The 26,858-nt window shown below is 41.2% G+C and overlaps 2 protein-coding genes across 3 annotated transcripts; one reads left to right on the top strand and one right to left on the bottom strand.

Moving 5' to 3' along the window:
* Positions 1-38: 38 nt before the first annotated feature.
* Positions 39-4,846, bottom strand: tmem242 (transmembrane protein 242). Of its 2 annotated transcripts, none has more exons than XM_030720841.1 (4): positions 4,155-4,846; positions 2,971-3,071; positions 1,407-1,548; positions 39-1,063 (listed from the first exon to the last, which is right to left on the bottom strand). In XM_030720841.1, the coding sequence occupies exons 1-4, from the start codon at positions 4,243-4,245 to the stop codon at positions 993-995; spliced, it is 405 nt and encodes a 134-aa protein (XP_030576701.1). In that variant the 5' UTR covers positions 4,246-4,846; the 3' UTR covers positions 39-992. The 2 variants fall into 2 exon arrangements, with proteins under 2 accessions (XP_030576701.1, XP_030576700.1); XM_030720840.1 differs by having other exon boundaries at positions 269-1,063; positions 1,411-1,548; positions 4,155-4,471.
* Positions 4,478-26,858, top strand: LOC115773911 (probable palmitoyltransferase ZDHHC14; the record flags this gene model as incomplete). The annotated part of the gene is made up of 7 exons (XM_030720838.1): positions 4,478-5,023; positions 5,108-5,512; positions 8,475-8,635; positions 16,146-16,289; positions 16,419-16,556; positions 25,625-25,673; positions 26,756-26,858. Coding segments are annotated over exons 2-7 (876 nt in total), but the record flags the coding sequence as incomplete, so codon positions are not given.

The following is a 26,858-nucleotide window of genomic DNA, read 5'->3' as shown; positions in this document are numbered from 1 at the left end:
CCCCTATTTCTCATACTTTTATTAGAAACACATTTATCCACCACTATGCACATAACTCATATTTTCTTATAGCAGTTCAGAGAGCAGCATATGTACTGTGTACTGGAGTATCAGCATAATGACAACAAAGTTGACTTGAATGTGATTTGCTGTGTATCTAAGTTACAGGTAGCTGGCTAACCTTAGCTTGCTCTTTGTCATCTGCATGTAAATCCTGTGAGAAATCACATCAGTGCTACTGTTTTTTGTTTTTTTTTTTAATTTTTTTATTTTATTATTATCCTTGTGGAGTACATGTTGTGCTGGGAGCCGATTGTTTGATGACAGTGACTGGTGAACTCCATCTCTAAGCTAATGTTAGCTTGCTGACATTACAGGGGAAGCTCAACATCTTGTGTACTTTAAACAGAAATGAGTCTACTGGCAGCAGAGCAATGCATAAACAAAGGTGCAAAGGACACATTCAGATAATGATTTGTTGTAAAAGGTGCACGAATAACTGACGAATTCAGTTCCTCAATATTTTAACTTGTTTTTCTTAACTCTGAACTTTTTTCTTGATTTGACATTTTCTCAGTCTTTTATTCCTGATATTGATCCTTTAACACAATGTAATTTTTAGAAATGGTCTGCATCCTTTATGTTCATCTCACAGCTTTAAAAAACACCAGCAGCAGAAAACAAAGAATGAAATCAGAGGATCACATTCAGAGAAAAGCAGTTTACGTTATATTTATTTTTACTGCTTATAACATTCTTTGTGGGCAAAACTAATCAAAATCTGCTCAAACCCAGAAAATGCAAACAGAGCTCAGTCTGTGCATTTTATAGTTACTGATCCATTTTCACCAAGCTGGAACCAAAGTGGAATCCAGAGGTTCAGCCTCTCAGCTGCTTTCACAGAAAAACACAAACAGCTGCAGAGTGAGAAACACCGTGCTGCTGATGATTTGATTCACTTCGACTTGAAGACCTTGTCCCAGTCCAGAGGTTTAGATCCAGCTGTGACACTCTTTGGGATGGGTGGGAAGAAGGACTGCATCTTCTGTCTGAACTCTGGGAGCTGAAACCCACAGACATAAAAATAAATATCCTCACAGTAACTCAAAAACACACAACTTTTTCCTCAGAATGTTTGGACTTTATATAATACTCTTTCAGTAACTTAAATATTTAATAATGAAATTAAAACTAAGTAATTTTGCTAAATTTTGCAACTTTATTTTCCTTCATTCAGGAAAAAGTATTTGGAGCTTTTTGTGGTTTTAAACAACTCAAATGTTTCTATTTTTTCTTTATTATTTTTTTTTTAATATAAATTATAATAAAACGAAGCAATTACAATAGGGCCTTCGCACATTTTGTGCTCGGGCCCTAAAAATGTAACAAACTCAGTTTGCAGGCACCTACGCTGTGAACGCCGAGCACTTTCCACATGGTGAAAGTGAGCAGGCCGACTCCACACCAGGCGAACAGTGAGCCCCACCCCAAAGCTCTGAAGGCCAGCGACGCGCCACTCTCCGGGGCTGCTGCCGTCGCTGCGATGCCCTGCACAGGAAACGGACAGCAAAAAATTAGAAGTTTTACAGCTGCATGAAGAATTGTCTTCTGTAATGAAGAAGAAATAATTTATTCCAAATGTTGTGAAGCTACTGTTACAGCAGTCAAAATGTGAAAACATTCAATAAAGAGCTGGAACAGATGTTACAGTGGTCCACTGCAGGTTGTTGGAGCAGAAGGGGTCATTATTCACATCCATTCACTACAGCCAATCATTGGAGGACCTCTGTCAGCTGATGGAGGAATCCAAACTGTGTTGATTCCAATGGGATTCAAGCAGCAATTATGAATTCTCCAATTTTTCCTTTCACAAAGGATGGTCCAGTGCTCTGGTTCTCATATGCTGTAAAAGCTCTCTTTGTCTCCAGATTTCAAGGTGCTGGAGTTTCTGAAAATTCAGATATTTGAATTTGAGTTTGGTGCTTTGTGTGACCTCAGATCTCACTGCTCGTCAGGAAGAAATAAAATCTGAGCAGGATTTTCTCCACAAACCTTCACCACCTCTGAATTTCTTCAAGCTTCCATCAGAAGGAAGAAAAAGTGCTGCTGACATCTTTCCTTTTTAACAGAAATTAAGTAAAAGCTGCACTTTAATGACCTCGCCCCGCTTCTAATCAGATAAGTGGAGCTCGGCCCGGGGACTTCGATTCAGAGATTGACACAAAGACGAGTCTATGACTGAAATAGATCCAAGGAACAACCGCCCATCTGTGCTTCCACACTAAGTTTATCTCACATGTGCGTCAGCGTTAATCAGATCCTGCCTGCCGCCAATAACTCGCATAGCTGCGGCCGACACGCGCCGCGACTTCACGGAAAGTCTATTTTGTAGTCGAGACAAGTCCGGAGGGAAGGTGGACGTCATCGCAGTTGTGCAGACAGCGTTTGATTGTCTTCAGACGGCCGTAAACAAGATGCTGTTAGCATCATTAGCTTCTTACGCAAGAGTTGCTGGAACTGCTGAAAGGGCGGGAAAAGGACCAGAAGTGTCGCAACTCTCAGTCCAGTTACACAATCAGGTTAAAATATCCAAAAGAAATCTTAACAGCTGATTGAGCACAGAATTTTCCAAAATCTCATGAATTCTGAGCTTCAGTTTTTATTTTGGTTAAAAAAAAGTAAAAGCAGCAGAATTGAATCTCAACAGCTCCTGCGTGTCATGAACCCAAAGCTGTAATAAAACCATCACTGAATTAAAACTGAAAATCATGAAGATTCTCTGTGAGCTTCTGCAGTTAAACCTGCTTTCCTGCTGTGCATCAGTGGAGTTATAGCTACTCATCAGTGTCGGCTTTATCCTCAGATTCAGTCACGCAGACTCTAAAAGTGTGCATTTCATGAATGGGTGTTTACATGTGACTGATAAAAACCTAAAAGCAGACCTCCACTGGCAGCTCAGGTTGAGTTTACCTTGTTAAACCACTCTGGACTTTTCTTCTTGGCGAGCGCCAATGTGGAACCAAATCCCACAATCATTCCCATGGATGCCACCGTGGTCAGAAATGCTGCACCTGCACACAGGAAGTAAGCTCAGCCAGGTGTAAAAGCTCATAATGATGCCATTAAAAGGCTGCATGATAAAAAGAGAAACACAGCTGATGCTTGCACAGCTGGCCTCTAAAATAACAGCATGAGCAACATATTTTTAAAAAATGGCAGTTTGTTGGAGGATTACACAAAGACATCTTTGCTTACAGTCTGGAGTTTATTCCACAGCTACTCTGAAATCACAGAAAGCTTAAATTGAACACATTTTGAATGGAGTCTGGTGGAAACATGACAAGCTTATTGTGCAGGCTAAACCTACAACCATAAGAAGTGTTCTGTGCTAAACACCTAAAGCAAAACTTTCTATTTTAGTGTTTTCTCATATTACAAATCTCCTGATACAACACCAAACCCACACAGTGGTCTACAACTGCTTTTCCATCTGGTACTGAGCTCATTTGATGTTTCGCTTCGGAGTGAATGATCCGACCTGTAAAACGCAGTTTTAGCAGAAAAAATACATTTATGTAACAGGCTGTTTAGTGGATTTTTGGAGACGAACTGAGCAGAAGAACCTAAAGTTTAAGAAATACCTTAAAATTAACATTTCAAGTGGAGCTGCTGCATAACGTGAAAGAACTCTTGAAATGCAGGAATTTTGAATGGAGTCTGGCGTCATTTAGAAACAGGATTATACAAGTGTGTCTCGTTTCAGGATGCTGCCATTTGTGAAAACTTTAATTTTTAGAGCTTTATAATTAAAAATACTTGGAAACACCAAACTCACTGAAGATATCAGAGAATGTCATTAAAATATTCTGAATTTGAGAATGACCGTCTGACCTGAAACGGGTTTCAGGTAATTAAGTAAATTAAGTTTTTGTTTAGCGGAACTGAGACCTTTAAGGTTCAGTAAGAACTTTAATCTTGTTTTAAATCTTCTGCGGAATCCTTAAACTGTGCGTTAAACCTTAAAATCTAAGATTTTGCGTGGAGTCTGGCGCAGCAGCTTGACATTGTCATGACCCCAGACAGAAAAACAAACCCGCGAACACTTCCTGTCAGTGTGGACTGTGGACAGGCCGTTCAGGTGACCCCGCAGGTACCTTTTAACACATGTAGCTTGGCCTCTTGATCGCCTCCTCCTCCGGCAGGTACCTTCAGCTCTTCCTCAGCCGGCATCTTGCTTCGGTCCATTTCCGTAAAACATCCGGGCAGAAACAAGCCAGATAGGAACGCAAATGTGTTTATGTTTGATAAAGAACAGACTATAAAAATAAATGTAAAAATATGACGACAGTTTTATTTTATAATTTTCGATGGAGTTTGGGTTTGTATTTTTTTTTTCGCTGAGAAAAGAACCACAGAGACGGAACCCGACGGAAAGCTCGTCGACTGTTAAAAAAACAGGTTTGATGCTTCAAAGCAGAGGTCTCACTCTGGGACATTTTATTGGACATCTGCACAGGAATGAATCTGTAGTCCTGCTCCTGATCCTCCGGCATCCTTAAATGCTTCTACAAGGTGGGAAATACAAAAAATACTCAGAGAAACTCCGCACCCATTAAAGGAGAAGCTCTGTTTGACCTGGAAGACAAAACACGGGGAGAAATCTCAAGTTTGTGCACTGATATGAGTTCAGTAAACCCTCTGTTCTGTCTGTAAGGCGCATATCCTCCTCCTCTTCTGTGATTAATTTTCCTCTGAGAGTGGATCATCTCCTCTCGAGAGGATCTGCGCAGCTCTGCGGTGGATCTGGATGCTCTCCACGTCCTCCTCCTGCTGCTGCTCATCTTCCTCCTCCTCACAGACACAGACCGTCCGAGCCCGCCGGACCGGCTCCTGCATTTAGACCCGGACCTGGACCCTTCACACCGGGATATAAACCTGGATTCCACCCTGTGAAGGGGGCGCGGATCGGGGCGCGAGGCGGGGGGTGCTGTGGCGGATCCAGCGCGCGTGCGTCTGACCACGAGTTCGTGTTTGTTTGTGAAACACACAAAACAAAAGCGTGATTTTCCCTTTAAAATGTGGGTTTAGTTTGTTTGTTTTTTTTCAGGCTCCTGATTGGAGGATTCGGGCTGAACGTTTGGAGCGCCGGAACGCGGCACCGGCAACGCGCGCAGACCTCCAGTTTATTTTTTTTGGTCTTTTTGTACCTGCGCGCTCACCTGTGAGGACGCATGTCTCAGCTCCAGCACGCGGCTCTGGACCAGCAGGGCCTGTACAACCAGATCTGTACCCGCAGCAGCAGCAGCTGCCCCCCCCCCGCAGAGGACTCCGAGCCGCCCCCCTGCCCCTGCCCCGGCCACAGGAGCCGGACCCCCCGCAGGAAGTGGCAGATGTTCCCGGGCAGGAACCGGTTCTACTGCGACGGCAGGATCATGATGGCACGGCAGACCGGGGTCTTCTACCTGACCCTGGTCCTCATCTTGCTCACCTGCGGCCTCTTCTTCACCTTCGAGTGAGTGACAGCAACTTGTATTCTGACATTTAAAGGTTTGAAGGTGACCTCTGACCCTAGCTGGAGTCCCCTGGGATCACAAAAACAAAGACCTGAAAATGAAAACGGTAAAAAACTTGAGAACTTCCAGTATTCAGTTTACAGTCTAAGAAAAACACATTTTTGTTTTTAACTAAAAGAATCTGATTATGAAATCTGATAATTGTGAAATTCGACAGGTCAGTCCTAAATTTTTATGTCGTTTTAATGTCACCAGTTCCTTCTAATTTTATTAATTTTGTGCTTTGTTTCATTAATTTGATCAAAGTATTGCAGGAGTTGAATGAAAAATGAAACAAGGAATGTTCTTTTATTTTGGAAATGCTCTCATTTTTCCCTTGCTGAGCTGTTTAAAGAAGAGCTCAAGTGCATTTACCTGGATCCAGCTGTGTGTCAGAGCCTGAACTCATCATCACAGCTTCTTCTTTAGTTGAGTTCTGCTGATCAGTAACCTATTTCATTCCTCTGATGTTGATTCAAATAAAGGAGCTTTGACTCTCTAGAATTCTGACTCTTTGGCCAGTGTGTCTGATATTTGTTAGGTTTTGTGCAGAAAATGACTTAAACAGTCAATACTCGATTTAAATAGTGTTTCAGTCCAGTTTCAGGTTCAGCTCTAAATCTGAACATTTGTTTTTGTTAATATAAAAATGTGATTTTTATGTTCAGAGTCAAACAAATGGAGCAATGCTGTAATAAATGTTCCTTTAGGTTAGGGTCTGTGCTGCTGTTATTTGTGGTCTCTGTGTTCATATAAGTGAGGTGAGCAAGATAATCCCCAGCCCCATAAACACAGCAGTGGTAATTTTGCAGGGTTCACCTTTACCTCAGAGCTGTTTAATAATAACGTGAATAAAAAATAAAAGAGAAAAAAAAGCCTTGAGGGATGTCTGGAGGCTTAATTTTATTTTGTTTTTCTTCCTCCCACATTCCTCTCTGTGACTTCCCTTTAACAGCATCCCCATGCTTTCTGTTTCCACGGTAACTGTCTCCAACAGCTCATGTCACTACGGTAACAGCAGAAAATTGAGTGTGTGAGAGTGTGTGTGTGTGTGTGTGTGGGGGGGGGGGGGGGGGGGGGGGGGGGGGGGTCTGAGTTGAGGTGAGTTTCTGGTGACATTAAAATAAATTGTAAAAATATGAAGAAAAAAAATTAATGTAATGTCGACAGAGAGTGTTCAAAAGGTAAAATTAAAATGTTTCTATTCTGCTCATCTCCAGCTCCTAATAGAGTAGCTTTGCATGATTTGCTGCATAATTCTTTACATTATACAGGGCCCCAGTCTGAGACAAGCTCTTTTCTTCTGATTGGCTGACCCTCACAAACAGCAGGTGGGTGGGGCTTCTGTGCCTGAGATGACATTTTAGGGATATTGCCTCTTAATGACATTATATATGTTTAAGAGTTGAAAAAACTGTAATAAACAGAGTGTTTAGAGTAGCTTGCAGGTTAAGCTTTTGGCTCACAGAACAGGAATAGGAAATAAGAATATATTAAACATAAATTAATGCACAAAAACACAACTGCTTCATTACGAGGCCAGATGTTCAGCACAGACCCTGTGGGACATTATATTTCAGTATATCCGATGCTGCCAGGTTGCATCTCAGAGTCCAGGAGCTCAGTGATTCCCTGGTCCAGATCTGGGAGGAGATCCCCTAAGACACCATCAGTTGACTCATTAGGAGCCCTGATGTTGTCAGGCATGCATACAAGCATGTGGGGGCCACACAAACTACTGAGGACCATTTTGAGTTGCTGCAGTAAAATTTCAGCTAAATGGACTAGCCTGTTGCATTATTTTTCCACTTGTCTTCAGCCTCTGTAGGTTGATAATGTGGCATCCTTTCATTCCTAACAAATTACCTAGTCCATATCAGTGTAGATATAATAAGTTTTTATTTTGTTCATCTAAACCGGTGGTTCTCAGACTTACTTTGGCATATCTCAGCAGTCACATTCCCCACCCCATCAGCCATCAAGAAAAAAATCATCCAGTTTGAACTGTAGTTACATGACGTTCAGCACAGTGTTATCAGCAAACTTGTTTATTTTCCCTAAAAACAAATTATAGAATTTAAATTTATGTCTGTCGAGACAAAGTAGACAGAGCCAGTTATGTGATTGGCTGTTGCTTCAGTCTCAAATAAATTGACTATCAGAATAATGCTGATAACATCTTTGTTATCAGTATTTCATTGAAAGTTTTCTGTTGTGCTGTGGTGCTGTGCTGTACAGGGGCTGTCTCAATGCAGATCCCAACACCCTGTTTGCATAAAAAAGAGAACTTTATTTTTCCTCTGATTTATCCTCCAGAATTTGATCATCATCACCAAACAATGCTTGCAGCACAAGCAATCCTCCTCAGCTGCAGAAAATCTTACATCAGTTTGCAGCACCCGTTCAGAGTAGTCTCATCAGTTTTGTTGCTTCTGTTATGACTTCCATTATGTAAAAATCATAATTTTGGATTCAATCATGGTTCCCTCTGGGAACCATGGCATACCTGTCCTTGCTTTCAATATCACAGTATACTGAGTCGTATCATGATATAATATACAAAGCCCTAATGATGCCTATATTTATCTTTCTGTGTGACCCAGATGCTGTACTTCCAGATTCTCTGAAATACTGAAGCTACAATAACTTTTCCTCAATTTAAAGGTGATCAAATACAGTATATGATTTTAAATCAGTAAAAGGTTCATTTCTCTCCTCAGAGCTGGACAGCTTTTTAAATCTGAATGTTCAATAAAGGAAAGTCTAATGAAAAGAAAAAGAAGCAGAAAAGGCCCCTGAGGTGAAACCTTGTTGTTTGTTTTGGATTTTTTCTTTTTTGTTTCATGAAGTCCTGAAGATCTCAGATGTCTCCTGCGATTGGCTTTGGTTTGTTTTCATGTGTCTTGCTCCGTGTTTCCTCAGCTGTCCTTTCCTGGCATCCAACCTGACCCCGGCCATCCCGGCAATCGGCGGTGTCCTCTTTGTCTTCGTGATGGGGATGCTGTTCAGGGCAAGTTTCAGTGACCCTGGCATTTTACCCCGAGGGACACCGGATGAGGCCGCCGACCTGGAGCAGCAAATTGGTGAGCAAAGAGGGACGGGCAGTATTAGATGTCTGAAATGTTGATGTTACTCCAGGGACAAATAAAACTCACAAGTTAATTTAATAAGTTTCTAACAGAGTAAAAGAAAAAAACAACAAAAACAATTCATTTTAAAAAATGCTGAATTTTTTAAAGTTTACTAACAGTTTTCTGTAACTTTACTTACTATAAAACTATTGAAAAAATAATGAAAAAGTTCTAGGAAAAATCAAACAGATTTTAAAATGTTATTGTATGGAAAGTAAATTTGATTGTGTGAAAAATGTTAAAATAAAACTGATTAAAAATGATTTTAGGAAAGCACCTGATTAAAAAGTGATTGAAAAATGGTAATAAAATAAATGGATAAATGCAACATGATGAAAAGTTTGTGTGAAAAGTTACAAAATGAAGAAGTTTTTTGTGAATGTTAAATATTTTACTTTTAGATGAGCAAACATTTTTGTTCTAACTCTAGATTAGATTAGATTAGATTAGATTAAACTTTATTAATCCTTTCGGGGGGGTTACATCAGGGAAATTAAAGTTTCAGTAGCACTTTTACATTACAGCAAGCAGAATTATAGTCAGAAATATACAAGAAATGAATAAATAGATAAATAATAAACAAGACAAAGGAAGATATAAAAAGTCTGACCGATAATATGGTATTGCACCTTGATATTGCCCTTTGTCCAGTATTGCATTATTGTATTTGTGGTCCCCCCCCATTGGTGTGAGGGACAAAGGAGTTTTGTCAGTCTGTTGGTCCTACACTTGGGAAGGAGCAACCTGTCACTGAACAGGCTCCTCTGGTTGTTGATGACAGTGTGCAGAGGGTGACTGGCATCATCCATAATGCCCTGTAGTTTGTCCATAGTCCTCTTCTCTGCCACCGTCATTAGAGAGTCCAGTTTCATGCTGAACACAGAGCTGGCCCACCTGATCAGTTTGTCCAGCCTGGATGTGTCCTTCACGGATGTGCTGCCCCCCCAGCACACCACTGTGTAAAACAGGACACTCGCTATGACGGACTGATAAAACAGCTCCAGGAGTTTCCTGCAGATGTTAAAAGACTGCAGCCTCCTCAGAAAGTACAACCTGCTCTGTCCCTTCCTGTTCAGGTGAGCCATGTTGCATGTTCAGTCCAGCTTGCTGTCCAGCCACACTCCAAGGTACTTGTAGGAGTCTACAGGACTGGAGAAATTTAAGTATCTCTGCGTCTTGTTCATGAGTTTGGGGTGGCTGTAGCTCAGTAGGTAGAGCAGGTCACCTACTGATCGGAAGGTCAGTGGTTTGATTCCTGGCTACTCCGGGCTACATGCCAATGTATCCTTGGGCAAGATACTTAACCCCAAGTTGCTCTCCGACCGTTCTGTCGGAGTATGAATGCGTGTGAATGTTAGGTAATTAGAAGCACTTAGCTTCGTAAAAATGGAAGTGCTTGTATGGATGGGAGTGCATGGGTGAATGCAAACAGGTTGTATAAGCGCTTTGAGTGCTCATACTGAGTAGAAAAGCGCTATATAAGAACTAGTCCATTTACCATTTACCATGAGTGACTGGAGAAGGGAGCGGGAGATTGACAGACGGATTGAGGATGTGTCTGAAGTGATGGGGACGCTTCACTGGTCTGTCGTGGTGAAGAGGGAACTGAGTGTGAAAGCTCGCCTGTTGATTTACTGGTCAATATACATCCCTACCCTCACCTATGGTCATGAGCTTTGGGTAGTGACTGAAAGAATGAGATCACAGATACAAATAGCAGAAATGATCTTCCTCTGAAGAGTGGCTGGCCTCTCCCTTAGAGATAGGGTGAGGAGTGCAGCCATTTGGGATTAAGATTAAGATTAAGATAAGATTAAGATAGTGTTTATTTGTCACATGCACAGTTATACACAGTACAATGCACAGTGAAATGTATTTTGTACCTGCAACCATATATACACACACATATAAATAAGAAGAAGAATAAAAATAAAAAAGTAATTCACACTATACACTATACTCTATATACTATACACTATACACACTTTTACATGGAATTATAGATTATAAATTATAATATTTACATTGTGCAATAATGGTCCAGTTAGGGCTCAGAGTTGAGCAGACGGATGGCTTGTGGGTAAAAACTCTTCTTCAACCTTTCAGTCTTAGTCCTCAGGCAGCGGTAACGCCGGCCTGATGGGAGCAGGGAGAAGAGAGAGTGTCCGGGGTGGCTGGGCTGTTTTAGGATCTTCATGGCCCTCAGCCTGCACTGCTTGGTGTAAATGTCCTGCAGGTTGGGGAGGGTGGTTCTGATGGTCCGTTCAGCTGAACAAACTACCCTTTTTAGGGCCATGAAGTCCTGCTTGGTGCAGTTTCCCATCCAGGTGGTGATGCTCCCACGCATGATGCTCTCGATGGTGCAGGTGTAAAAGTTCCTGAGCACCTTGAGTGGGAGCTTGAAGTCTCTCAGCCGCCTGAGGAGGTAGAGACGCTGTCTGGCCTTCTTCACAGTGATGTTTATGTGATGAGTCCAGGACAGGTCCTGTGAGATGGTCACTCCCAGGTATTTGAAAGTGTCCACTCTTTCCACTTCAGCACCACTGATGACAAGTGGATGGTAGTCCCTCTGCTGCTTCCTGCTGAAGTCCACGATCAGTTCCTTTGTTTTGCTGACGTTGAGCAGGAGGTGGTTCTCCTGGCACCAGTTCTCCAGGCGGGAGACCTCTCTCCTGTAGGCTGTCTCCTCATTGTGGGAGATTAGGGAGGGGCTCAAAGTAGAGTTGCTGCTCCTCCACATCAAAAGGAGCCAGTTGAGGTGGTTCAGGCATCTGACTAGGATGCCTCCTGGGTGCCTCTTGGGTGAAGTGTTCTGAGTATGTCCTGCCAGGAGGAGGCCCCGGGGCAAACCCGGGACACGCTGGAGAGACTATGTCTCTCAGCTGTCCTGAGAACACCTTGGGGTCCCCATGGACGAGCTGGAAGAGGTGGCTGAGGAGAGGGAGGTCTGGACTTCTCTGCTTAGGCTGCTGCCTCCGCAACCCGGCCCCAAATAAGCAGTAGAAAATGGATGGATGGATGGCTCAAGTTTAGTGTTTCTTACACTTTACATGTTCCTGTGATGAGAGATGCCAGCAGGTTCAACAAACTGATTCACAAGCCTGGAACCATCATTGGTCAGAATTTGAATGTGTTTGAGTGGGTGAGAGTCAGGAGGTCACCGAACAAACTGCTCTCCATCACGGACCACCATCTCAGCTGCTCCACTGCACACTGCAGAGGCAGCAGAGCTCCTTCTCCCTCAGACTGATTCAGTCATAAAGAACATTTCAGGAAATCATTCCTACCATTCTCCATAAAACTGTATAACAACTCTGTCGGGACACAAGATCCCATACACATATTTCTTTACTTTACTTTACTTTATTACATTTTTAGAGCACTTTAAACACAGGAACTGTAACAAAGTGCTGTACAGTCAATACACTTGCACATCCACATAAAACACAAAACACATAGCAATAAGAACAAGCTAAAAGCAACAGTCTTAACTTGGGGTAAAAGCCAAACGGTAAAAATGGGTCTTAAGAAGAGTCTTAAAAGTAGATAATAAAGGAGCACTCCTACTATATAATGGAAGGTCATTACCGTATTTTCCGGAGTATAAGTCGCACTTTTTTTCATAGTTTGGCTGGGGGTGCGACCTGTACTCCGGAGCGACGTATATGTGACATTTATAACACATGAACCGAAATACTCCAGCCACTTGACATCTCCGTGAACTGCAGCTTTAAGGCAGTCTTGCGTAACCTGTGGGCGCAGTGGATGATGGATGGAGAGCACAGCTTAACGGCAACTGGGAGAATGCGCCACCCAACTTTCCTGGAAGTCATTGGATGGATCAAGAAAACATGGGCTTCAGTGACAAACCATCCTGTTGGGATTCAGAAAGGCTGGAATAATTGGAACTGCAGCTGACGACGAGTCTGACTAACGCGACACAGAAGAGGAAGCGGCGCTTCGTCTACGGAGTGTACGGAGTTGTTTAGAAGTGACACCGAGGATGAAGAATTCAATGGATTGATGGTTTGGTTAACTTGTTAGCATGTTCTTTATGCTATGGTTATCTGAATAACCTAATGTTACGTTAACATACTGTAGCGATTCTCTTAGTTAGAGAGCGTGTTGATGTTGTGGGATTTCGGACTGTTCGGGAGGTTCGTGAAGGCAGCATGGAGAGAGAGAAAAAGACCGAGAGCTTGCCTGTGTGTGTGTTGCTGTTCCGCTGTTGTAGTTGTGGTTGGCGTGGCTGTGGCCCACAGCAGCCGTTTTTCTGTTAATAAAGACGACCTTTGTTGTGAATATCGCCGACTTTGGAAGTGTGTTTACAACGTTACAATACCGAACACGTGTTCGTTGTGCGTCATGTAGCTGAATGTGCTACGTTAGCATAACGTAGGCGTAACCGTGTGCGTCCTGTTCTTTAATCCATTATTATTTTAAATTACCGTTCAAGATGGAATTTGTGCTCTGAGTCTCGGATTCTATCAAACCCCCCCCCCCCCCCCTTCCAAAAAAGTGCGACTTATAGTCCAGTGCGACCTATATATGTTTTTTCTTCTTTATTATGCATTTTTTGGCTGGTGCGACCTATACTCCGGAGCGACGTATAGTCCGAAAAATACGGTATATAGTAGCAGCAATACTGAAGGCTCTATCTCGTCTGAGTTTAAATTTTGACTTAGGTACCCTCAGGAGTAGTTGGTCAGCTGACCTGAGCGAATGAGTCGGAGTATATGGGTCAAGTAGCTAGATAGTAGTAGAGAGATAAAAAGGAGCAGAGCCATACAGACATTTAAAAACAAGTAAAAGGATCTTATATTGAATTCTAAAATGTACTGGCAGCCAGTACAGGGGTAACATGTTCTCTCTTTTTAACTCTGGTTATTAACCGAGCAGCGGCGTTCTGAACCAGCTGGAGACGCTTTATGGACAACTGGCTAATTCCAAAATAAAGAGCATTCCAATAATTTAAACAGGAAATAATAAAAGCATGAATTAAAGTTTCAAATTGTTGCTCGAGGAGAATGGGCCCTACTTTAGCCAGCTGTCTGAGATGATTAAAAACTGCATTATATCTTCTTGGAGCTGTCTTTCAGATTTCTAGTGTAGATGTTATTTATTAATGCAAATTATTAATGCACAGTGTCAGTCTGTTACTCTTCTTTACCTACATTTTTATATTTTATTTATTTTGATTTTATCACTGTTGTATATGTATAGTTTTGCACCCTGTGGCTGTGACACTTCTACTCTCACCTTGTTGTTTAGTTATTGTACTATTTTCTTGCTGCTGTAACATTATTTCACTTGCACGATCAATGAAGTAACTATCTATCTCTCTATAAAGGTAAATTCAGTGAGTTACTTTATCACATTTCTTATTATAATGAGTGGCTCACAGGTTTAGTTCTTCTCAGAGGTAAGAAGCAGAAATAAGACTCACTAATTATCTGAGTCACTGCAGGAAGGCACTCACCTCCTCCTCCAGCCTGTGTGTGTGTGTGTGTATGTGTGTGCGTGCGTGCGTGTGTGTGTTTTCAGTCACATGTCGTCTCTCCACTTTCAGGCCTCGTCTGTCAGGAAAGTGTCTTGGAGAATCAGTCGTTTCCACAGAAACTGCAACTCACATCTATTTTTGGAAGCCTTTTATTAAATTTTGTACTCTGTTGATTTATTTACTTTTTTTTCCTTCACGGTGGATCCAGATTCTGTGGAGTGACGGAGCTGCCAATCAGCACGCTGCGGCAGCTCACCGAACAACCAAATTTAGGCATTGTTGTGAATGTAAAACTCACTCAGCTCAGTGTGGGAGAGACATGAAGGAAGGATAGAAATAGAAAGAGTTATTTTTGACTTTTTTGTTTTTGTCTGATGGAGGTCAGGAATGTTTTCTGTGACAGCTTAAAAAAGACATGCTCACTTCCTATTTGAGGAATAAAATCAAAGATGAGAACACTATCTCAAAGTCAGCTACAAATTTTACAAATTGTAAAACAGTGGATTTGATGACTGTTTAAAGGGACAGGGTTGTCTGTGAGGCCTTTTAGACACTTTTGGCTCCTGGTTTTGGTTTTCTGGCACATTTACAGCAACATCTGGAAACATTTTTCAGAGGAAATCATTTAAAACACTTTTTGAATAAATAAAACAATGGATTTTTTAGGATAATTTTTTAATTCAGCACCAGCAGCAGACATTTCCCTCAGAAGTAACTACTGGACTTAGAGCACTTCACACCAACATTTAAGACATAAAATGTGTGTCTGTGTGTGTATGTTTGGGATTTGTGCTGCAGTCTGAGGCAGCTGAACATGTTTGTTGTTTCTTCCCAGCAGGCTTTGCAGGCATAAATCTCATCAGCTGAGAAACTGCATGAAATTTACTGCACTTTATCTCAACCTCACAGCAGGCTAGAAGATGTGTGTGTGTGTGTGTGTGTGTGTGTGTGTGTGTGTGTGTGTGTGTGTGTGTGTGTGTGTGTGTGTGTGTGTGTGTGTGTGTGTTCCTGCACAGCTTCTTTGTGGGAACTGATGTTAGTTTTATTCTCTCTGAGGACATTTCTGGAAAGCAGGGATATTTTTTAAGAAAATTAAATTCTGGGGGAAAAACCATGTTTTTGTAGCATGGAGGGCTTTTCTAGGAGTAAAGTGATGAGATATATATATATATATATATGTGTGTGTGTGTATATTATATATATATAAATATTTTTAGGGCATTTTCTTAGAAACTGCATTTGTCTTTTTAATGGATGTTCTTGGAACGTGGCAACCCAGTTGACTCCTAGTACCAGTCCCAAGCCCAAATAAATGTGGAGGGTTGCATCCGTCATAAAATCTTTGCCAAATCAAATGTTCTCATCATCTGTAAAAACAACCGATGCTGGAAAATGACTGTATATTTTCTGTAAAGTTAGGACACTGGTTTGGAAAACGAGGGCTCTTTGGAAAGTTAAGGCATTTTGTGTTGTCCTCACTTTGGGACAGCGCTGTAAAGGGCTGTTTGGAGGCTCATACTGTGTTTCTGGGTTCAGATTAGAATCAGGATTAGGTCTTGCATTAAGGACCTGGGAAGTTTTATAATAATGAGGGTCCCCACAAAGGCCTAAAAACATTCCTGAGTGTGTGAGACAAATCAGCTGAATAAAGAATTTCAAGATCCTGATGGTGATTTGGGTTATTTTATCTTAGAAAAGCAGTGATTTATAAAAATGTAATTAAATCACCAAAACTCCATATGAGGGATTCATTTTTTTAGTGAAAAACTTAATTTAAACATTTAAAAAAACAAAAATACATCTGCCATGTTTTGAATCTGATAAAAGGATGAAAGGTTGGGCTGCTTCTCTGTATGATGCCCTTGTTGAGACATTTCAGGCTCCTCTTTGACCCTGTTTTAATATTTTATTTGTCCTGACATGCAGCCGTGGTCACATCAATCATCTGCTGTGTGTTTTCAGACTCGGCGGGCTGCTCCCGTCCACCACCTCGCACCAGAGAGGTTCTCATCAACGGTCAGACCGTCAAGCTGAAATACTGCTTCACCTGCAAAATCTTCAGGCCGCCTCGAGCATCACACTGCAGTCTGTGTGACAACTGTGTTGGTCAGTGTGGTTTTATACCCTTAGCTCAGTGCTAATGCTGCCAGCAGTACACTGTTCTGCTTGGTTGATGGGATTTGAAGTTTGATTCCAGCTTTAAAAGAAAACAGACTAATGATCTTCCTCCTCCAGAGCGCTTTGACCATCACTGTCCGTGGGTGGGGAACTGCGTCGGACGGAGGAACTACCGCTTTTTCTACCTGTTCATCCTCTCCCTCTCCTTCCTCACCATCTTTATCTTCGCCTTCGTCATCACACACGTCATCCTCAGTAAGTAACACTGCTGCTGCCTCCACACATCTTTCCTCTGTGACTGATCTCTCTATAAAACATGTCTGCTGGCTGCTGTTTCTTTAACGTAATGCTTTTTAAATTCATGTTCTGGATGCATGTTTGAGCTCAGACTACATGCAAAGTTTGTTTATAGAGGGTTCTGTGAGGTTTTACAGAAAATAACAGAAACAGAAGCAGAAACCAGGACACAAACAAAAAAAAAAGACTCAAATCAAAATTAGACCAAAAGAAAAACCCAAAAACTTCTTTCTGGAGCTAATGTTAACTCTTGATTTTATAAACCTCAGTTTCATTTGTCATCACTTCACCAATGGCTGAAAACAAATCCAGTTTTAAAAAAAAAATAATGAAACAGAAAAAGATTTTTCATGGCATATATGATTAAAGAAAATGAAAGAAAACAGCAGGATAATAAAAACTTTACATGTTTGTAGTTTTGTTCGTGTTTCTGAGCTGCATCTATATTCACAGCAGGGTTATAATAGTTTTGGATTTTACATTATCGTTTAGTTTTAGTTAGTTTTTACTTTTGTTTCTCTAATTCAGTTAGTTTGAATTAGTTTTCAGAGTGGTTTTGCTCGTTTTTATTAGTTTTTATTTTAGGTTTAATGCTTAGTTTTAGTTTAGTTTCGTTAGTTTCAGTATTAGTTTTAGTATTTTCATACTTTGTCAGGTGCAAGATTCAATGCACAAAAGTGACTATTGTGTAATAAAAACTCAACAAAAGATACCATAAAGAAATATATTCAACAACCAACAGTTCACAAGACAGAAGCACTACATGCTAAATGTGTAATAATTAGGACACACATGAACATCAACAGGGAGAAGCAAAGAAAAACATAAACTCCCAAACTCAATAAACTTCCAATAAACTCCAGTGTCAGTGCAGTAGATTAACAGCAGCTACATGTGGTGTTTGACAAAAACAAACTCTTTGAAGGAGTCAAAGGTCAAATCCAGCTGCATCCTGATGTTCTCACCACCTGATGCTGCTTCTGTTTTGGAGCTAGCTTGGTTAGATGCTCGCTGATTAGACTCGCAGGGTCTTTGCAGCCTCTGTACACAACCTACGGAAGTGTCCAACCTCATGTCCGCATTTATGCTTGTGTAGCTGTGTGTGTTGTGTGTGTTAATTACCTTGTGGTCGTGTGCTGCGGTGCCAGCTGGGACTTTTTTTGGTCCTCGCTCTTTGTGCTCAGTTTTTTGGCTGCAAACACATTTGTCCCTGTTTTTCCACATCCTTCATTTCCTCACGTCCATTCCGACAGCAGTCTCCCTCTAGGAATTTGCTGACATTTGTGAGTCCTTACACTGATGCTTTGATTATTATTCCTGATTGTTATTCTCTCACTGATAAAGTAGACGGAAACGCACAAGGACTGAACAGGTTCATCACAGCGTTGCGGCAGCGTGGACCCGCTCTGAACCCGACTCTGCCGCTTTCTCGTGCAAACGCACGCACACAGCTGCCCGACGGCGCTCCCAGCTTAAACTCGGAGAGCGGAAAAATGATGAATCCACAATAATTTCAGTTAGTTTCAGTTAGTTTTTGAACTCACAATTCAGTTTTAGTTAGTTATCATTTTTTCTTTTTAATTGTAGTTTTTATTTATTTCAGTTAACGACAATGTTTTTTCAATTTCAGTTTTCGTTATTTCATTCGTTTTCGTTAAGCTAACCCTTCTTGAAAATCTTTTCCATTCACTGTTAATCACATGCCATTTGAACCGAATCAGAACACCACTTCAGGCGGTCATACCCGAATAAACACTGCAACCGTTCACTGCAACCCATCTGATGCACTCCTTTCACTGCAATTCAGTCGCATGCAAACACCCAGGTACACTGCAAACAGAATCGGGTTTTAGGATTATTATTAACCGCAAATATGGAATAATTGTCTAGTCGGGGAAGTGACCCAAAAACAGCACAAGACATACAACAAAAAATATATAAAATAGTTAGTCTGCCCTCACATATACCAAAAAAGAACACAGCCCAACACTGGGCGGACTAACCAAAAAAGAAAACACAAAAAACCAATAAAAGGACAGCAGGTAAGCAGTGTAAGCTGTAAAAAGACACAACACATTAAAATTACTAAGTACAAAAAACACTTTATTCTACATCAATCCTTAAAAACAACTTAAAAACACTGCCTACCTGCAACGTCTCATGAGCCCACACCCTGTCACGGCAAATCCTGCAGGACATCGAGTGTGGCCATATGGCGTCGAACCCCACGCCCAAACAATCCCACTTCAATCTTTTGCGCTCCTAAAAGTTGTGTGGCCCACGATCGCACACCCGGAGCATGTAATGCCAAACAACCACCTGGCTGTCCACCGGAAACTGGCACCTCCCAACAACACCGCCAGCTTCCCTTTTATTGAGGCTTAAGCCAGGGAAAATGCGATGCCTTGTGGTACCACTTGCTACAGTAGTAAAAGGTAGTAAATTAAATGAGGTCAAATTAAGGCTAGTAAAAGGTAGTAAACAGAATTTGACTTGGTAGTAAATTTTTCATCACCCCTTCAATATATTTTGATCTTTCCATTGATGCAGACTTTTTGTTTTATGTTCGTTTAACTTTAAGATCTGTATAGAAATATAACTACTCAGCAGGACCTGAGCTGACGTTGTTGACGAGCAGTTCCAGGAATTTTGCGCCTCGTCATGGGAAAATGTAGTTTTCACAACTTTGGCGCGATGAACCGGCAAAGACTGGCTTAACCCTCCGGAGTGCACGGACGCGCTGGCGCATCAAAATGACATCGCTGATTTGAGATGACATAGCATCCGGATGCTGCTGCCATGAATCAAAAGTGCAGACTTCAAACTATGTGCCAGTTTTTAAATTACGTTGATAGGCCAAGTAAAACCAGAGTTATGCCCAATAATTTACGTCATGCTTTTTCCTGTATATTGTCCTCACCTTCGATGCGCGTTTTGTAAAGTGTGCAGAAAAAATATAAATTTGACCTGAAACGGTGTGACGGTGATTAAATCACACTGAGCATCCACCGTTCACCAGCAGCGGATTTGCGCGTAGGGAGCAGATTCCTATTTTGTTTTTGGTGCTACACAAAGCACTGCAACTGCAACCTCAAGGTCAGCTACGAGCACAAGTATTGCCGTCACACCTCAGCAGCAAACCAGTATTCCAAGATTTTATTGGAAAATAAATAATCGGCTTGTGAAACTTGAATTTCATTGCATTTTGTTTATATTCTTAAAAAAACAAATTTAGATAGATAGATTCAACTCATTGTCATTGTGCGCACAAGGCACACAATGAAATGGTTGCTCCAGATCACTCATCCAGAGACGAGCATCTGCGGTCATGCAGCCAGAGACCAGCGCTACCGTTAGGCAATGTGGTTTAAGTGTCTTGCCCAAGGACACAACGCAGCACAGGGACAGGGACTCAAACCGGCAACCCACTGGCTGCAAGAAGGGCGCCTACCTACTGCGCCACTTTTTAAAATGTGTTTGGAATATTAATGTCTATGAGGTCTTAGTCAAGACAAAGTCATAGTTGCACCTTCAAGTAATTGGGATACAGTTTTGTCTTTGGTGAGAGATGGGCGATCATCATACATGGCTCAGTGCTGTGAATCCACCGCCACCCCAAAAAAAGGCTGCTGCTCGATTTTGTCCTGGTAGTAAAAATATTTTAGAGGTAGTAAAAATAGGTAGTAAAAGGTAGTAAATTTAACTCTAGGATTCCTGTATAAACCCTGTTTTAGGGATGTTTCTGGTGATTAATTGAAACAGAAAAAAATGGTCAACCTAGCGAATTAGTCTAAAAGTTAGAAAATGCTTTGGCTGCACTTTTACAATAAATAGAATGTCTATTTTCAGCCCTTTTATCATATCTGAGCAGAGGAAATTGGACAGACCTGTTTTAGTAAAAGGTGTTGAATACGACAGGACGTTAGCAGAGGTCACAGAAGTGCTCAGTGAGAGGTCAGCTGGCTGTACTGAAGCCAATGTGTGGTGCAGCCCTGCAGCAGTTTCTAATCTGGATCAGCCATCAGTGACCTTCAGCCCCGCCCCCTACCCTGTGATTGACAGGCTGTCAGAGAAAGGCTGCAGTCACTGATCAATCAGAGCTGCAGGTCAAACAGACTCAACTGGGTCATTTTTTCATGCACAGAAACCTGCACATTAGATTTTGTTTACTCTAAAGTCCTTCTACAAGAAAGTCTCACCAACTGGTAGCTAATCTTGAAATACCTCTGGGCAGTCATTTTAAAGTCTGTAACTAAATGAACTTTGATTTAAGTTCACCAGGCCACAGAATCATCGTTCAAATCTGATTCAATACTACCTCAAAGGTTTCCTGGCTTTGACCCAAAATATTTTTCCCCCCAGAAGTTCTACTTCCACCACCATCTTTGCTGTATTTGTATTTTTAGATTCACAGTTCTTTGAGTCTCTGTCTCAGGATGGTTTTACTCGTCTTCATCGTGAACTTGTAATGGTCTCATGCCTCATTTTGGTCTTGTTGGTATTTTGACTCACATTCTGTTGTTTTTATCTTTGTCTTAGTCTGTGTGGTTGGGTTAGTCCCAGTCTCATGGGTCTTTTGACTGCAGACTTGTCCTGACCTTTGACTCAGTCTTTGTCTCTTGGTTGTTTAAAACTTGTTTTATTGTGTTCACTTGGGCTCGTCTTGGTCTTGTAGGTCTTTTGACTTCAAACTTGTGACTTTGTCTTCTCTCCAACTCTTGGTTGTTTTTAACTGAAACTTGTACTCAGACTGACCTTTCATCCTCTGATGTCTCTCAGTTCTTTTGGGTTTGTGCGTCATCGTCTGTGGACTTGGCGTGAGTTCTCAGACTTCTTTCAGCCTTGCAGGTGTCTCATTTTGGTTTTGTGGGACTTTTAACCCAGATAAGTCCTGGTCTGGTTGGTGCTTTGTGTGGTATTCAGCTTAATCTCTGAACTTCAATTTTTGTGACTCAGTCTTCTCTCTGTCTCTTGGCTGATTTTTTTTCCAACATGTTTATATCTTTTATAACACAATTTCTATACATAGCTGGTCAGTCACATGGTGGTACATAGCAGCACTAGGCATCGGTATGCAAAGCAAAACTGAGTAAATAAACTTTACTCCACATGGATCCATCCATCTATTCAATCATGCACAGAGCATCCCAAAGTCCAAATTAAGGTTCAGTCCCAGAACCTCTAGTGGTTTCTTCCATTTTTGCAGAAAAACATCCATCCTACCTTCAGCATAATATCCAAGTTTTATCAAAACAGAAACATCCAGGAGTGTTGACTTCCATATAGAAATGGAGGGAGGTTTGTGCCTGACCCACTTTAACAAAATAGTTTTTCTTGCCAGCATTTGAAGAGCTTGAATAATGTCTTCCTGCTGTATCAAAGAGTCTGGAACCCTTCCAAGCAACCATAGTAGTGGCTCTACTGGCACATGTTTGCTTATTGCTTTGCTGACGTTAACACATACTGCCCTCCAGAAAGTCTGAATGATGCTACATTAACATAAACAGTGGAGTCTTTTTCCAATTTGGATCTCACATTTAGGACAATTTAGAAAAACTGTACTTTTATATTTAAAAGTGGAGTTTTAAGTATAAAAGTGGTGACATATAAACATTGTGCATTATGTTAAATTGTAATTTGTTATATCTATTGTATATTGAGACCCTGGAGGGCAGCAACAATTTGTCCCAAATATCACTATTTCACATTTAAGTAAATTACACCAGGATTTCCTCAAACATTCAAGTTTATCCACGGTCAAACTAAATAAACTTAAACATAGCTTGAGTATGAGATAATTACCCCCCTCATATAGGCCTTATAACTATCCTATAAGATTCTTGGGTCAGCGTCGTCTTTATCATTTAACCCTAAAAATGTAGTTTATTTGGTTAATGACTGCCAGGGCACACACACACATAAAACTCGGCTTAAGAAATCATGATTACACAATAAAGTGTGAACACTTATTTCTATTGTGGTCCCAAAATAAGTGTTTGTTCCTCGATAAACTTTATAAATTTTCCATCCAATAACAGGAATAACAGGTTCATCCTCCAAGAAAATGATCGTTCAGTGGGTCTTAGAAAGCTCGTGGCCAGATTAACAGGTGCATGATTTGAGAGAGCTGATATCTATCTGATCAACCCAGTGGTCAAGACCTCCAAACATAAAAATATAGTCAATCCAGGATGGAATGTATACTGCTGTGCCAGGGGATTATGCTGCCTCCATACATCTAAGAGATCAAACTCCTGTATAATATTTAAGAGAGCCTTAGCATTTTTAGATTGAAGTATCTGTGAAGGATACCTATCCATCTGAGGACATAGTGCACAGTTAAAATCACCTCCCATAATTATATTGGTACAGTCCAAAGCTGCAAGTTGGTGCTATAGGAATGTATAAAATCCTTCATCTTGAACATTAGGTGCATACACATAAAGGGCAAATAGACCATGACTCTGAATTATCCTCACCAGAATGCCACATTTATGCCACCAGCATGTGTAACCAACCATATGTATTTATAACCAAGGAATTATTAAAGAACCTCTCCACTTTCTGAGTCAGTCCAATCAGGATTTACAAATCATACCTGAAGAAGTCTGAAAATTCAGCTCAGTGGATTGACTTTGGAGATGGCAGTTTGCTTACATAGTCATTTACTTGCTGCATGTTTGAAATGGAGGTGTTGGTACTGTTAGGGTGGAAGATCTTGATAACTGCTGGGTATAGAAAAGAGTACCTTATCCCTGCTTCCCGTAGTGCTTTGCAGGTGTTTGGAGACTCCTTCCTTTTTCTTACCACCTCCACCGACAAGTCTTGGAAGAAGGACATGTTGCCGACCTCAGTGTTGATGGTGCCTTTAACCCTTGCTGCCTGCAAAATCTTCTGTTTACCAGTGTAGTTTTACAGCCTACACAACTACATAACGCAGTCCCTCTCTCCCAGCCAGTCTTGTCGGTGGTCCAGTTCGGTGGGCTCTATCAATTGCAATTCTGTCCTTTGATAAAGCTAGAATCTTTGGAATCCACTTCTCAAAGAATTCAACTGGAGCTTTGCCCTCCACTCCTTCCTTCAACCCAAGAATTCTGATGTTCTGTCTGTGGCTCTGATTTTCAAAACTTTCCAAGCGGTCTTGCATTTTCTTCCAGCATCTCCACCCGCGATGCATTAGTGGCTGTAATGTCTTCCAGGTCTGATATCCACTGCTCCACTGTCTCCGGTCTTGCCATAAAGCTGTAAAATTTTTCAGAGAGCTCCGTAACCAGTTTAATAACCACCGCCAGTGTGTTATCCAACATTTTTGCTATGTTGGCAGATATTTGTTCTACCACTGAATCATCCAAGTATCTATTAGCCTCTTCTTCGTCCACACTGCTAGCAATAACTTCACCCATAGAATCCTCCTCATTGCTGAAGCTAGCACTTGTGTCGGTAGCATTAGGCTTGGCTTCCCCCCTTTTTTATGGGTATCATTCTTCTTGCTTGATCCAGTTTGCGTAAAGAAAGTGTCATGTGACATTTTGTAAGCTTCAAGTTGGTTCTCACCAGTGGAAATTTAACTAAGAGTCGTATTTAGGCAATCTAGCGCGGAGCCGAAAGAAATCACGTCTGCCTAGCTCTGTGCATCACGTGAGACACCCCCCTCACCCCCCCGGCTGATTTTAACTTCTTGCTTGGACTCAGACTTGTCTTGCTCTTGTTGGTATTTTTTCCAGGGTCTACTCTTAGATGCTATGCTTTTTCTCTCCTCTGTTCTGGTGTTTTGACTCCATCTTTGTTTCATGGTGTTTTAGACTCTGATGTGTCCTGGTGGTGTTGATTTTTTTTCCTTTCCTCTTTCCTGTTAATCTTTTAGCCTGATTTTTAATTTAATTTAATTTTTTTTTTTTTTTACTCTGTTTAATTTTATTGGCTTTTTTTTTTTTTGGCAACGTTTTGTTCTGGTGTGGGTGTGTGTCTGAACTAAGCTCTGTATCCGCATCTGTATTTGATGATGAAGACATTTGATTGTGAAGTTCAATTTGTGTAACTCTATTTTCTTGGCTGTTTTTGTAGAAATCAACTTAAACTCATTGCTGCCTGGAAGGAATTGTAGCACAGATCATTGATTTTGTGTTTTTGGATCTAAAACCACTTGCCGATTCCTCTCTGTCACACTTATTGGCCTAATGCTCTGCTTTGGCTGCTGATGCTGTTTTCCTTCCCTGCAGGTCCAAACTGTCAGAAAACCAGAGCCCTGAGCTGCTTCAGTCTGAAACTCCAACAACTGACATTCTGTCTGACATGAACCCACAGCTACCTCTGAACACTGCATTGCTTGTTTTCTGTTTTTAGCTACAGAGCTGCAAAAAGATCCAACAGTCTTTTGTGACGTTGATGTGCCAGATGTAAATGCAGAGACTGACTTCAACTGTCTGTTTCCAGCAGTTTTCTCCAATTTATGTCTTTACAGTGACAACCACATAAATAGTTTGAACTGTATAATGATCTCAATCAATACTAAAATGCCCCAAAACACACAAAGAATGACAGTGCTTTTATTCTGGGCATGTGCAAACAGTGTAAACAGGAATCAGAGGATTGGCTGGTTATTTGCCATAGAAAATAATACGTAGGAAGAAGAGCAGTGGCAGCGAGTAAGACCAGAGATTTATTCATGTGGAGGTAGAAAACGGAGATTATTGAATCACAAATCAGATGAAACAGGCAATAACAAGCATAAGAAGAACCAATCATGGGTCATTAATCATTATTTCTTCCTGTCCAGACTAAAACACAGTCTCACCTAACAGCATTTTAAAGTTTCTGATTACAGGTACTTTTAATGTTTGGATGGTGTACACACTTGCTGTACATATAGCAAAAGTTCTGATCTTTACAATACATGTAGTGGACAGTGGCAACGCGGGCAAGTCAGAACTGATCATTTCAGTTTTGATGAAGCTACTAAAGTCAGACACTTGAAGTGTAGAAGTTTAAACTGAACACACTCTGTTTTCTCTGTCTGTGTTCTGCAGGATCAAACCGGACAGGTTTCCTGAGCGCGCTCAAAGACAGCCCAGCCAGATATCCTTCACTGTGAGAGTCTGCTGTATTCACAGAGGACAGTTTTTGCTCCTTTCAAGCTCCGGTTTTATTCTGGAACGTCAACAAAGCAGCTTTAATTTATTCACAGTTATGAATATTCCTGCTTCATCATATACTGGGCATTGGTACAGCCCTTCAATTCATCCTCTGTCTAAAATAAGCTGTTGTAGCTCCTCCCCCTTAGAGCCTGCTTTCTTCTGATTGACCAACCTCTGGAAGCCTGCTGAAAAGGCAACGCTCAGGGCCTACTTGTTGTACTAACTGTACTTGGTAGCCATGCTGTGCTTCACTTACTTTTAACTCATTATTTGAAGCTCTGACACTGTGTGATTAGATATTTTTATTGATAGAAAATTACAAAAGATAAAACAGTTTCCATTTTAAGACGGGTTAGGGTATGAAATTGAAAATGCTTCATACAACAGTACCAGCAAAATTCTGGACACACTTTCATTCTTTGAGCTTTTGCCAAGTAATTTAGATTTTCCGTTCATAAATCATTGTAAGCATTTAGTTTTGGTATTATAATGTCAGAACATATCTTTTCAGAGCGCCGAGACTGGCGCTTGTAGTTGGTCCCCAATATGTTTGCCTGATTCAATTTGGTCCTCGGCTGTAAAGAATTTGCCCGTCTGCTACAGATGACAGTGCCACACATTTGATATCAGATTAATTTGTCTATGTCACAATAATTCTTCTTCCAACTTCTCAGTTGTGGGTTTTTGCTGTTTTGTCAGACAAAATAAAACCAGTAGAGTTTGTTAAATGGCACTCTGCTTACAGCCACCACAGAAAATCAAACGTGGCCATTAATTATCCCTCATACTGCCTCCTTCAAAAATCAATCAGTCCGATCCTATCACCATCCACAGGTCAATATGTCCCACAATGCATTGCCAAGGTCAAACTCGCTGACCCATCACACACTCATGGATACATTTATGTCCAGCTCCCATAAATGTTGTGTTTCTGCAGCTGACATTCATTAATGCAGACACAGATAAATCCTCCTTTAGCTCCTGTTTCAAAGCCCTGAGTTACTCCTTGACCCTGTTCTGCACTGTCCTGGAGGTGGTGGTGTGTTTCTTCTCTGTCTGGTCCATCGTCGGCCTATCTGGCTTCCACACCTACTTGATCAGCTCTAACCAAACCACTAATGAGGAT

The sequence above is a fragment of the Archocentrus centrarchus genome, chromosome 24, assembly GCF_007364275.1.
Source record: "Archocentrus centrarchus isolate MPI-CPG fArcCen1 chromosome 24, fArcCen1, whole genome shotgun sequence".
NCBI classification, from domain to species: Eukaryota; Metazoa; Chordata; class Actinopteri; order Cichliformes; family Cichlidae; genus Archocentrus; species Archocentrus centrarchus.
The sequence above is the reverse complement of the archived record's forward strand: the minus strand, read 5'-3'. Positions and strand labels throughout refer to the sequence as shown.

What these genes read in the sequence shown, in the direction of transcription:
- tmem242 (XM_030720840.1), bottom strand. Translation starts at nt 4,245, where the DNA reads ATGGACCGAAGCAAGATGCCGGCTGAGGAAGAGCTGAAGGTACCTGCC. An exon ending in CAAGCTACATGTGTTAAAAG is followed by an intron (nt 3,072 to 4,154) that starts GTACCTGCGGGG and finishes TCCTGTGTGCAG; the next exon opens with GTGCAGCATTTCTGACCACG. An exon ending in GTCCAGAGTGGTTTAACAAG is followed by an intron (nt 1,549 to 2,970) that starts GTAAACTCAACC and finishes TTTCCTGTGCAG; the next exon opens with GGCATCGCAGCGACGGCAGC.